Source organism: Patagioenas fasciata, chromosome 1 (assembly GCF_037038585.1).
Source record: "Patagioenas fasciata isolate bPatFas1 chromosome 1, bPatFas1.hap1, whole genome shotgun sequence".
Taxonomy (NCBI): domain Eukaryota; kingdom Metazoa; phylum Chordata; class Aves; order Columbiformes; family Columbidae; genus Patagioenas; species Patagioenas fasciata.
In genome coordinates, this window is record NC_092520.1 from 105,731,652 (window position 1) to 105,743,829 (window position 12,178).

At 61.3% G+C, this 12,178-nt stretch overlaps 1 protein-coding gene across 1 annotated transcript; it reads left to right on the forward strand.

Annotated features, from left to right (window-relative positions):
• Window positions 1–3,197: 3,197 nt before the first annotated feature.
• Window positions 3,198–11,425, forward strand: ARX (aristaless related homeobox). Its single transcript, XM_065859455.2, has 5 exons — window positions 3,198–3,632; window positions 4,764–5,481; window positions 6,729–6,774; window positions 8,694–9,028; window positions 10,148–11,425. Exons 1-5 carry the CDS (start codon window positions 3,440–3,442, stop codon window positions 10,386–10,388), a joined length of 1,533 nt encoding a protein of 510 aa, XP_065715527.1. The 5' UTR covers window positions 3,198–3,439; the 3' UTR covers window positions 10,389–11,425.
• Window positions 11,426–12,178: the final 753 nt, after the last annotated feature.

A 12,178-nucleotide genomic window follows, 5' to 3' on the forward strand; every position in this document is an offset into this window, starting at 1 on the left:
GGGGCGTGGGTCCCCCGGAGCGTGAGGCAGGCCCGGGAGGACGGGGTGCGCTTGTGCAGGATCCACCATCGGCAGCCGTCGGGCGGTGGCGCCGGGGCAGCCCCGGGTCGCCCTGTCCCGCATCCACGCCGCGCGGCCCGGCGAAGTGGCGCGGAGAGCTGCGGGTTTGGTCCCGCTCTTCGCTGTCAAACGAAGAGGGACGAGCCTCGGCCCGGCTGCCCGCTCGCAGGAAAGACGACTAGGGGCAGACCGGGCCGGGCCGGGGGGTAACCGCGGGGCGGTGGCGCCGGAGCACCCCAGCTCCCGCTGCTGCGATGAGAAGCAGCCGTTTTCAGAGAAGGCAGGAGGCCCGGGTGGTCGATCCCCGCCGGTCCCCGGGCAGGGACGGCAGCCCTGTTACCGGTTCGCCTGGGCTGCCCGGCCGCCCCGCTCTTCGGCGCGACCGAAGCGGAGCCGGGCGCTGGTGGATGTGGAGGGACGCGCGCGCCGGTCCTCGAGGCGAAACCCATCACGGGAGGCCCCGGGTGCGCGGAGCCGAAGCAGATATTGTTATGGCAGCGGCAGCCGAGGGTCTTGATCTAGGCTGGCTGGAGTGAAAAGAGGCAAATATTGCCTTTTGTGCCCTCCTGCCTCTCTCAGCACCGGCTGTCAGTCGCCGAGCTTGTTACCCGTACAAGGCATCAGTTTGTTTGGCTGAGCTCAGCAAGGTTTTCTTCTCCGAGCAGAACTATAATTGCTATAATTCTACTGTATCATTTGGATCATTGCAGTATTGTTGTTTTCTCTCTCTCGTTCTCTCCCCCTAACACTGCAATAACGCGCTCCAGTGTTAAATTAGCAGGTTGCAGGGGGAAGGGAAAAAAAAAAAAAAGGAGAGGGAGAGACCATAAATGAATGAAAGTTTGTTTAAAAAAATAAATAAAACAGCAAAGTGACTTGGCAGAGGCAAGGTCACATCACAAAGCATCCTCGCCTGCGAGCGGGACTGCCGTCCGCCCTCCCCGAGCCCCGGGCCGGCCGCGGCCGTTCTCCCCCAGGCAGGGCCTGCGGGACGGGGGGCAGACGGGTATCACCAGCCTGGCCCGGGAACAGAGGGGCGAGGGAGCGGCTCAGGGAGGGAGTGAAAACCAGATGCAGAAGGCCGAAAGGCTGCGGCAGGGCTCCCTGCGCTCCGCGCGTCCCCGACAGCCCCAGCACCCGCCCGCCGCAGCTCCGGTTCGCACCACTGGCAGCCACCGGCAGGTCCCGGCGCTGCCGGAACCATCGCAGCCGACGCGCTGAGGGTGCCACGTCCCCTCCGGGTACTACTCCTGTCCCGGCAGACTCGGGTCCCCGCCCTGCCCGTCCCCTCTCTCCCACGCGCGGTGCCGCGGCTCGGCCCGGCAAGGCAGAGGGAAGGCAGACGCGGGCCGGCATCCCCTGCTGTCGGAGTGTCGCTCGCGACCCGGCCGCGCCTGCGGCTCCGCGCCGCTTCTCCCGGGCAAGCCCCGGTGGGGAAGATCCGGCGGAGCCGCACGGCACGGTCGGGGCGAGAGCAAGAGGCAGTAGTTCCTCTGCATGCCGAGCTTCCCCAAGGGCACCTATGGGTCTTCCTTTTCTTCTTCTTTTTTAGTTTGTTTTTGTTGTTGTTGTTGTGGTGGTGTTTTTTTGGTTTTTTTTGTTTTTTTGGTTTTTTTTAATAATTGTTGGTTTGGTTTTGATGATGTTGTAATTTGTTTGCTTGGTTTGATTTTTTTTGTGTGTGTGTGGTTTTTTGTTGTGGTTTGTTTTTTTTTTTTTTAACTGACTGAGTTAATGAACCAATTACCACTCGTGCCGGAGATGGCGAAAGCTCCCAAGAGCTAAGCAGCGACGGCAAACGGCAGCTTCATATCGCCCGCACAGGCACACCCTGCAAAGCCGGGCCGGGCTGTGGCAGCCCCGCCGGCCGCGCACGTCGGGGCGCCCCCCACCTCGCTGGCATCACCCGCGAGGGCAGGGGGAAACGAGAAGGGAGGAATAACGGGCAAGAGCCCCACTCGCAGGGAGGCGACGGCTATGGGAGTAATCGTTGTCCCCGAGAGACACGTACCGACACACACCTATAGATCCTGGCAGAGTGTGTGTGTAAGCGTGTGTGTGCGCACACGGGCATCGGCACAGGCAGAGCGACGTTGTGTCCACGCCCGCATGGACACACACCGACACTTGCTTATCTTTCCTCTTAATTCCCTCTGGTTTAAGTAATCAGGAGATGTGAGATCCGCACGGGAGTTGCTGCACGGAGAGGGAAAATGGGGCTGTCTCACCTCCGACACCCGGAGCCAGGCGCAACCTGAGAGAGCAGACGGGTTATTTGAGGTGGCCGAGAGCGGTTCCTCCGACGTGTCTGTGGTTGCGGGAGTCCGGTACGAGGAGCGCACCGGTTTAACAGGAGACCCGCTGGCAGCTGTAACTTACCAATTAAAACTGAGGCCAAACTGCCCGAAGATGGAGCACGAACTTGCCCGGGACGTGGCCGCTGGACAGGGAAGGGAAATGAGTGGAATCAAAAAACCTCAGAGGCCTTTCACCCCGATACGGTGTTGAAGGGGCCTGCGTGCGGGGAAAGGCGGCGGCAGTCGTAGCAGGGAGGCGGAGGCCGGCCAGCGCCGCACCGGGCTGCGCGCCCTCCCCTGACTGGAGGACGCTCCCCGCGGCTCCCTCGGCGGCCGCACCTCGCTACGCCAGGCCGGCTGCGCTGGTCCCACCGCGCCCTCATCCCTGCAGGTGTTGTCCAGGTGTTTGTTACGGTAAAACCCCAATTGCCGACCCCGGTATTTTTAAACACCCGCTGCGAGCGCGGCGCAGCGCTGAGTCGAGAGGGGGTGCTGCTGGGGCGAGGGAATACGGCACGGATCCCCCAGCGGGGCCCAGTCCCGCCCCCGATAGGGCACCACCCTGGGTCAGGGCCAGGCCGGGCGGGGACCGGGGCTGCCGTCGGGGATGAGGGAGAGAACGGTGTGAGGCGTGCCGCGGGATCTCCGCCGCCGCCCATCTGGCCGCTCCCGACGGCTTCCCGCCTGACGCTCCCGCGGAGCAGGACGCCAGCGGGGCGCGGGGGCGTGGCGTGGCGGGAGGGGCGTGGCGGGGCAGGGCGGGGCGTTGTGGGGCAGGGCGGGGCGCGGCGGGGCGTGGCGCGGGGGGTAGGGCAGCGCGGTGGCTCGGGGCGGGCGCCGATCCGGGGCGGTCCGAGCCGGGGTTTGCTGGGCGCCGTCTGTCGGCGGCCGCCCGGCCTCCACCGAGAGCCAATCAGGGGGCGGCTGCCCGCACGTGGAGCCGAGGGGACTCAAGAGCGCCGCGGCCGCCGCTCACTCCCCCCGTGACGGGCGTCCCGGCGGCACAGGGCAGCGCCGCGGGGGCGTCCGCGCCGCCGCAGCCCGCCCCGGCCACACGGCACGGCCCCGCCGCCGCCGACGCCATGAGCGGCCCCTACCCGGAGGAGAGCTGCGCCGAGCGCCCCGAGTGCAAAAGTAAATCGCCAACTTTGCTGTCCTCTTACTGCATCGACAGCATCTTGGGCCGGCGGAGCCCCTGCAAGGTGCGGCTACTCGGCGCCGCGCCCAGCCTGCCCGCCGTCGTTGCCCGCCCCGACACCGATAAGGCCGCGCAAGGTAAGAGCCACCGACCCGCCGCCACCGCCCCATCGCGCTCTCCTTTTCCCTGGCGTCGGGCAGGCCAGGGCCGGCTGCGCCCCCTCCAACCCCGGCGCAGCCCGCGGCTCGTCCCCGCTCCCCGGCCACCCGGCCAGACGCAGCGTCGAAGCCACAGCCGCCCTTATCCCGTTACTCTGCTCCTTAGCGACTGCTGTGCTGCCAGGAAGCGCGGCCAGAGCGGTACCCGAAATTCAGCCCGTTTAATTCCGTGCGGATCGGGTACCGCCGTTTTAGGTTGTTGTTGCTTTCGATATATGTGTAATTGTTTAAGGTAAAATAAACCAGAGCAAGATGTGATCCGTGCACCCAAAAGCTCACCCGTTCGCATTGAATCTGTAACGGATCTCGGCGAGCCAGTAGGGGTTCGTGTCTGGCAGTGGACAGGGCAGTAATAAAGGGGTGCCGGCAGCCGCCGCCACCGGCTCGAAGTTGGGCGCAGCCCCTCCAGGGCCACGGGAAGCTCGCCTGGGCAACTCCCACGGACGGTATACCTCCCGGTTTCCCCGGCGTTCACAGCCGGGCGGGTTTCCTTCTTCCGAAATCAAAAGGAAACCTGGGGGGCGGGAGGAGGCGATAGAAGGGGGGGGCAACAAACAAACAAAAAAACACACACAAAAAAAACCGGAGGTCTGCCGGGAAGGGGCAGGGGGACGGCGCTGACCTGCCGTGGCCTTGCGCAGCCCTGCCGTGCGGGATGGGGCCCCGCGGTAGCCGCTGCCGGCGAGGTGCCGGCGCAGGCCCGAGACTGCCCGAGCTCCCTCCGGAGACTGTCCCGCCGCTGAGCGGGGCGCCGGGCCGGGCTCTGCAGCCGGGGGGAAATTCCTCCCAGGCCGGTAGCAGCGGCGCGGGCAGGGGCTAGTGTAACGACACGGTGTTGTGGGGCCTTATAGCGGTGCGGGTTATAACACGGTGCCCGAAGCGGGGCTGCGGGCTTGAGCTCTTGCGTTGAGCTCTTCGCGCTGATCCCACTGACCGTATCTCTCTTTCTCTCCCCGCTCGTTTTTTCTCCTCTCCGCATTCCTCTTCCCCCCACGCTTGCCTTCCCCGTCCGACTGCTGCGGCTGCCTAACCCACCTTCTCTCGGGGCAGGGTCCCCCAAAGGGAGCCCCCCTTTCGAGCCGGCCGAGCTGCACCTTCCCCCAAAACTGCGCCGGCTCTACGGGCCGGGCGGGGGCCGGCTGCTGCCACCGGGACCGGCGGGACCGCGAGGGGACCGTCCGGATGGGCGGCCGGAGGGGGGCGCCGGCCCCGTGCCCGCCACCGCCCCGTGGGACACGCTGAAGATCAGCCAGGCACCCCAAGTCAGCATTAGTCGCAGCAAGAGCTACCGCGAAAACGCGCCCTTCGTGGCGCCGCCGCCCGCCCGGGACGAGCTGGGCAGCCCCGCCGCGCACGTCGAGGAGCGACCGGGCCCCGCCGCGCCGGCCGCCGAGGAGGAGGAAGAGGAGGAGGACGAAGAGATGCTGGAGGAGGACGACGAGGAGGAAGAGGAGCTGGAGGACGACGAGGAGGAGGAGCTGCTGGGCGAGGACGGTGGGGGGCTGCTGAAAGAGGCCTGTCGGGGCGCCGCCGCGGCCCCCGGGGCGGAGGGCGGGGATCTGTCCCCCAAGGAGGAGCTGCTGCTGCACCCCGAGGACGGCGAGGGCAAGGACGGCGAGGAGAGTGTCTGCCTCTCGGCCGGCAGCGACTCTGAGGAGGGGCTGCTCAAGAGGAAGCAGCGCCGCTACCGCACCACCTTCACCAGCTACCAGCTGGAGGAGCTGGAGAGGGCCTTCCAGAAAACTCACTACCCCGACGTCTTCACCAGGTACCAGCGCCGGGGCCCCGACCGAGCGCGGAGCGGAGGAGCCCCGGGGGGACGGGACGGGGCCGCGGTGTGCTGCACTCCCGCCTCCAAACCTCCTCCCGGGGTGAATCCTGCCGCGGACACCTCCGGTCTGGGAGGGGACGGGGAGCAGGTCCGGGCTCCGGGAGAACCCAGGGTCGGCAGGGTCCGGTCAGGCCCGCCTGGAGGCCGCCTCCGGTGGCTATTTTTACCCGCTGCCCTCCTCTCCACTCGAGGCGGCTGCCACCGGGATCAGTTACGCGTTCCCCGTGAGGCTGGACCGCGGCCCGGGGAAGCCCCGGCAGGAGCATAGTTCAAAGCACCGCTGTCTAAAAATACTGGCCGGCACGTCGGGGCCTCTCGCTGCTCGAAGCCACCCGAGTGGCCCGACAGGGCCAGGTGTGGCTCTGCCCACACTTTCGGGGGCATTTTCTCGTTGAAAACGGGAGTTCCGCGGCAGTGCGTCTGGCCGGTGGCTCCTTTGCGGGAAGCGCTGGCTGGGAGAGAGACAGAGCCGCCTGACAGCTCCCCGCACTGCCAGAAAATACCCCGGTCTCCTTCAGCCCAGAGGAGGATTGAACCTCCAAAGCCCCACTTTTCGATCAAGGACACTCTCCCAGTTTCTCATTTGTTTTGCCGGACGAGTCCGTTAGGAGGTGTCCTCAGGGGCGTTTTGTTCCCCCGCCCTTGGTGCCGCGCATCGCCCGGGCATTGCCCGTGGGATTCACCACGGGGCGCCGCCTGGCTACGGCTGCGGCCTCGGGAACGGCTGCTCGGGGATGTGTATATATCACGCTTTTTTTGTTGGTGTTTTTTACGGTTTTGGCTCTTCCTCCGGGGCTTCCCATGCCAGGCCGGTGCGGGGTTGTGGGGGCGGCCCGGCGACGACGGGGCCCAGCTAACCTGGGAGCGCTCCTCTTTTGGGTTCAGAGCTGATGAACGTTTCTGTAACGTTTTAATGGTTTCCGATTTGCCGTAATTGCGGCAATGCAAACTGCACTTAGCGGTGGTTCGACTGCCACCCCCCTCCACCGCGGTTGCGGCGGGGAGCGGCTGAACCTGGGGAGTGGTGAGAACGGGGTTTCCAAAACTCGGGAGTCCCGCTGCCCAGCCCTGGTTCTCTCGGGCACCGGGATTTTGGGCCCGTTGGGCTGCAGGGGCGCAAAGCCACGGGCTGGGGAGCGGCTCGGGGTGCCCCGGGCTGACGGCGGCGTGTGTGTCTCCCCCAGGGAGGAGCTGGCCATGAGGCTCGATCTGACCGAAGCCCGAGTGCAGGTGAGTGGCGGCGGCGGGAGCGGGGCGTCCGTCGGCGGCGCCCGGGGGTGCTGGGGGGTGTCCCCGGCCCCGGCAGGACCGAACCATCGGCTGGCGAAACCCCGTATGATGAAAAGGCGGGGGCCCCCAGGAGCTTCGGTTGTTAGCGAGACCCGCTCGGCCGCAAGCCGGGTATTTGGCTGCCATCAAATCTCCAATCGGGCTTCATAAAAGCCCACTTAGTGCTAGAACAAACAGGGCCATTTGAAGGCGAAATGTTGTTTGATTTCCTCTCCGCCTGCACAAGGAGCTGGCTAATGCTATTTGATTTCCCATTTTTGATAGCAATAAGCCTGCATTGATCTAATAGTGAGTGAGTGCAATGCTATTAAAGGTGTTTGCCGCCCCATACCAGAGTGCATTTCCCAACCCGGGTCTCATAACCAAAGCGACGATAAACATTGGGATGCCCTGATTGCCAACAGAAAACAGATGTCTCTGGGTTTGAAGCTGAGCAAATCACTTTACAGTTAAAATCGGGCGCTGATAAAGCATAATAAATTCCATATGGCTCATTTAATACACAACAGCTTCTTGCATTAGAGGGGCTAATGATGAGATTTGTTCCCTCCTTTCTGTTGACACATTTCTCCATTGTCAAACAGAGATGTGACAGCAAATCAGTATTTTCAGCTCAGGGGAACAAGTCGTGGGAAAGTTAAATAACTTTTAAAAAAAAGAAAGACACCCCCTTTCTCTCTCCTCTATTCACGGGAGAAGATGTAATTAAGGGAATATGAATTATGAGAGTCCCTTCGTTTACCTTTGGGTCTACTCAGACTTATTAATTCAATAAGGGGGAATTGCAGCGAGCACAGCTTGCTAATTGAGTTTTAGCTGGGAGAAACGCTCCCTCCGTACCAGGCTGTTGGCTTCCCCGCGAATGCGATGCCTCTTCCTGCGTGGATACCCAGATGCGGAGATCAGGTCTCGCTCTACAACTGTACGGAAAAATCCGCAGCAGTGCTGCCTTTCTTGCTTCCTGGGGAGAAGGGATCTCACGCTGAGCTCAGAAGCCGAGCCTAACAGGGAAATCTCAGCCGACACCAGCCCGAAAAAAAACGTGTGTCCCTCTCAAAGTCTCTCCCCTTAGATGCGGGTGATGCCTCGCACTTGATCTTTAAGCTAATATTTTTATTTTCGTTTGAAATACGTTATTTTTACCCTCTACCTCTCTCCTGTATTAAGTCCTTGTTGGTTCACGATTTTTTCTTTGGGGGAGGTGGAAAAGAGGCAAAGGACGGTAGTGCCCTAACTAACTTTCATAAAATAGATCATAACAGGGCAGCCTGAAAACGTAAAATAGCTGCTTTGGTTGCCTCGCAAATTATTAATTCGTTTCAGACGTTCGTGAAAGCACGTTTTTTTGTTTGTTTTTTTTTTTTTTTTCTTCGCTCTAAATCTGAAGGGGAGAGGGAAAAAAAGTCTATGATGCTCAAACGATATAATTTGTAAATATTCCCTTCAGCGAAAAAACCCGCGCAGCTCCCGGCATGGGTGTGCGTGCGGAACGAAAACCCGCTTAGTGTCCCTGGGAAATTGTTTTCCCGCTGTTTCAGCGCAGCGAGAGCGCTGCCACGAAGCGCACTCAGCGCCGGCAGCTGCCCGCAGCTCCGACCTGCCGGACGACGGGAATGGGGGCTAAACTGCTGGGCCTCCCCGGGGCAGAGCCGGGGGGCCCCATGGAAAGCCGCCTGCGGGCTCCCGGGCTGGATCGGCAGCGCCCGGAGCTGGAGCTCGACGCTCCCCTTTCGGGACGCTCCGTGCGCGGCGGCGGCGAAAGAGCGGGCACCGTCGGGCCGGAGCGTGGCTCTTGCGGAGCTCGCCCCGCCGAGGACGCGGGCAGGCATATTAAAACCGGTTTTTCTTTTGGCTTTCAGGTATGGTTCCAGAACCGTAGGGCTAAGTGGCGGAAGAGGGAAAAGGCTGGGGCTCAGACACACCCCCCAGGTTTGCCTTTCCCTGGTCCCCTGTCAGCAACTCACCCCCTCAGTCCATACCTTGATGCTAGTCCTTTCCCTCCTCATCACCCAGCTCTAGACTCCGCCTGGACCGCTGCTGCCGCCGCCGCCGCGGCCGCCGCCTTCCCCAGCCTGCCGCCGCCGCCCCCCGGCTCCGCGGCGCTGCCCCCCGGCGGGACCCCGCTCGGCCTCGGCACTTTCCTGGGCGCGGCCGTGTTCCGCCACCCCGCCTTCATCAGCCCCGCCTTCGGCAGGTACCGCCCGCCCACGCGCGACCCGGCACCACAGGGGACATTCGGGGAGGGGGTGGGGGGCGGCAGCCTCTGGGGAAACGCCGCCGTCGCTCGCGGAACCCCGCGCCCGTCCCGTCCGTGGCGTTGTCCCCGCCTGACACCGCCGGTCGCTCCTTGGCCCGGCCCCACGCGGGACACGTCTCGCGCGGGCCGCCCCGGCGTTCGAACTTGGAGCGCTTGCGGCCGGCATCGATTGGGCGCCGCGCAGATCACGTGTTTCTACCCCGGCCTCTCATTGGGCGAGGGCAGTTCTCACGCCCTCCCCCCTCCACCCCGTTCCATCATTGAGGGTCCAGCGAGTCCCCCGTGGGGACAGCCGGCCCGCGGGACAAGCGGCTGCGGGCGGCGGTGGCGTCTGCGGGGAGCCCGGCCGCAGCACCACGCAGGGGGCAAAGACGGAGCAGAGTCCCCGCGGGGCAAGTGTGCGGAAATCAATGTCCCCACGCAGAATAAAAAAACAGGCGTGGGTTGCCCTACGTGCACACATCGCCTCTGCTTTGCTCATGGGAGGGCGCTGCCGCTGTTTGGCCGCCTGAGCAGCTCCGAAAGGCTCATGTCGGGCCGAGCTTCCGCGAGCGTCCGCGGCCAAAGCGGGGGAACCCCCGGGCGGCGGTGGCTGCCTCCGGAGCCGCCCCGTCGGGGCGCGGAGCGGGGCGCAGTGCCCGGCCCGCCGGGAGCGGGTCGGTTGATGGACGGGACTAGCGCAGCCCTCCTAGGAGAGGGGGTTTCCCTTATTTTTCAGTACCAACTAAAGAGACCCCCCCTTCCCCTCTGGAGTCTTTTTCCTCGCACCCCCTTCCCCGCCGGCTGTTTTACCCCGGCGTCAGCCGCCCCGACAGCGGCAGGTAGGGGAGTATCGCTCTCGGCGATTTTATTTTTCGCTACTTATTTTCTTTTCCCCAAAAACCTTTTGCCCTTTGACGTTGTGGGGTTTTTTTTGTGTGGATTTTTTTTTTTTTTTCATCTCTAGTGTCTTTGTCCCCACGCGTCCCCGCCTGGCGGGAAAGAGGCGCGGGGGGTGCGGCAGGAAGGCAGCGAGCCCCGGCCCGACTGTGACAGCGGTCTCTGCTTCCCTTGCAGGCTCTTTTCCACCATGGCCCCCCTGGGCAGCGCCTCCAGCGCCGCGGCCCTGCTGCGGCAGCCGGCGCCGGCCGCCGAGGGAGCGGTGGGTTCGGCGGGGCTGGGGGACCCGGCCAGCGCCGCTGCCGACCGGCGGGCTTCCAGCATCGCCGCACTGCGGCTGAAGGCCAAGGAACATGCCGCCCAGCTCACCCAGCTCAACATCCTCCCCGGGAACGGCACGGGGAAAGAGGTGTGCTAAAAGAGACGGTGGCCGTCCTGGGGGTTCGGGTTGGCTTGTTTTTTTTAGGGGGGGAAGAGAAAAAAAACAGAGAGAGGAAAGGGGAGAGCTAATACGAGAATAAATAAAGGTCACCTCAGCACGAATCAAGACCAAACGGGGGGTAAAAAATAATAAAATACATCAAAAAAAATAGAGGACCAGCAGCTAAGACTGGGGTAGGTTCTCGAATTAGGAACTTGGAGACAGCAAGCGCCTGTCGCATCAGCCCTCACACGAGTGAACTGATACTTGCAAGCTCCTGAATAAGTAACTCCTTGGCTGGTACATTTGTTAAATGTACGACACGTTCGTTTCCTCTCTCAGCATTAAGGGAAAAAAAAAAAGCAAAAAAAAAAAAGCCCTAATAAAAGTTATTATATATTAGCATTATGTACACTAAATACTTTTCCTTCTGTTTATCTGGCAAGAAAAAAAAAAGAAAGTAAAAAAAGAAAAAGAAACAAATAGAAAAAAGAAAATAAAATAAAAGGGAGGAAAGCTACCCACATCCTCTTAAAATAACATCATAGGATGTTAAGTTGGTCTGTTAAGAGCACTGGAGAACCATTTTACATGTTGATGCAGCGAGCTGCATATACACTAACCAAGGATGCTGCCAGTGCAGACTGAAAGTAAATTTGATGCTGTAAGATAACCAGTGCACTTAAGGGAAAGGGTATATCTTTTTCTTCTTATATTCTTTATCACTACACCAACCAAGGTTTTTATATCAAACCAAAGGGAAATACACTGCTAGAATATGGACTGTTTAAGTCACTAAACTGTGATTATTGATTCTGTACATACCATTGTTATAAAAAGAACAGAGCTTTGTATATTTGAAATGTTATAAAACAATTGCACTCAGTGTAGTGTTGTAAAAGTTTGTCATTCTGTAGATTCTTACTGTGTTGTAGATATAATAGGGTTCCTAGACAAATATTTATGTACAAACCCTTTATTTAACTTATTAACTGTAGAGGTTTCTGAAACCCTCAAGAGGAGATGGTACAGTACTTTTTCGTGTAATGTCGTTATTGTTAACACTTTTCCTTGCTATCCAATGGAGAAGTGCCGCGTTCAGAAAATAAACACAAATATATGTTTAACAACAACAACAGAAAAAAAAAAAAAAAAGGAACAAAAGAAAGAACAAGCCCGGTCCTTGCGGGGGCCGCCGCCTGTGCGGGCGCCCGGGGCTGAGCCCCGACGGGGTGGCCGGGAGCTGCGCACCAGCACCCCCTCCGGGAAACCCCACGGGGCGTGAAGGGCCGTGGGTCGCTTGGGCGGGGGCGACTACCAGAGCTTGGGGGAGATGAGGTGCCAGCGGCCCCGTTTGCAGGGGAATTTGCAGATGGCGGGGGCCGGGAGCACCCACGGCTGCGCCAGCCGCGCTCTGCCGTGGGCACCGTGTCGTGCCCTCTGCCGCCCCGGGCGCTGCCGAGGCGGGTGCCGGGGTTGCCTTTCAGTGTCAGGGACCCCACACCGCGGGAAGCCACCCCACCCACCGCTGGCATCTTCGGCTGGGGACGGCGGAGCCTATGGCTCCCCTGCTGCCGAAACACAGCGGCAGGGGACAAAACCAGAGATTTGGGGGAGCGCTTGGCTTCACCCCCGCATTCCTACTGGTGGGGCAGGAAAGTTTCTCCGCCCCTGTTCTTGTCTCTGCCCTCACGTTGCCCCGGGATGAACTTCTTATTTTTGTCTTTATTTCCTCCCCCCTCCTTTTTTTTTTTTTTTCTCCTTTGGCGCAGCTCTCTCGTCTGCCC

What these genes read in the sequence shown, in the direction of transcription:
- ARX (XM_065859455.2), top strand. Translation starts at nt 3,440, where the DNA reads ATGAGCGGCCCCTACCCGGAGGAGAGCTGCGCCGAGCGCCCCGAGTGC. An exon ending in TGACCGAAGCCCGAGTGCAG is followed by an intron (nt 6,775 to 8,693) that starts GTGAGTGGCGGC and finishes TTTGGCTTTCAG; the next exon opens with GTATGGTTCCAGAACCGTAG. An exon ending in ATCAGCCCCGCCTTCGGCAG is followed by an intron (nt 9,029 to 10,147) that starts GTACCGCCCGCC and finishes CTTCCCTTGCAG; the next exon opens with GCTCTTTTCCACCATGGCCC.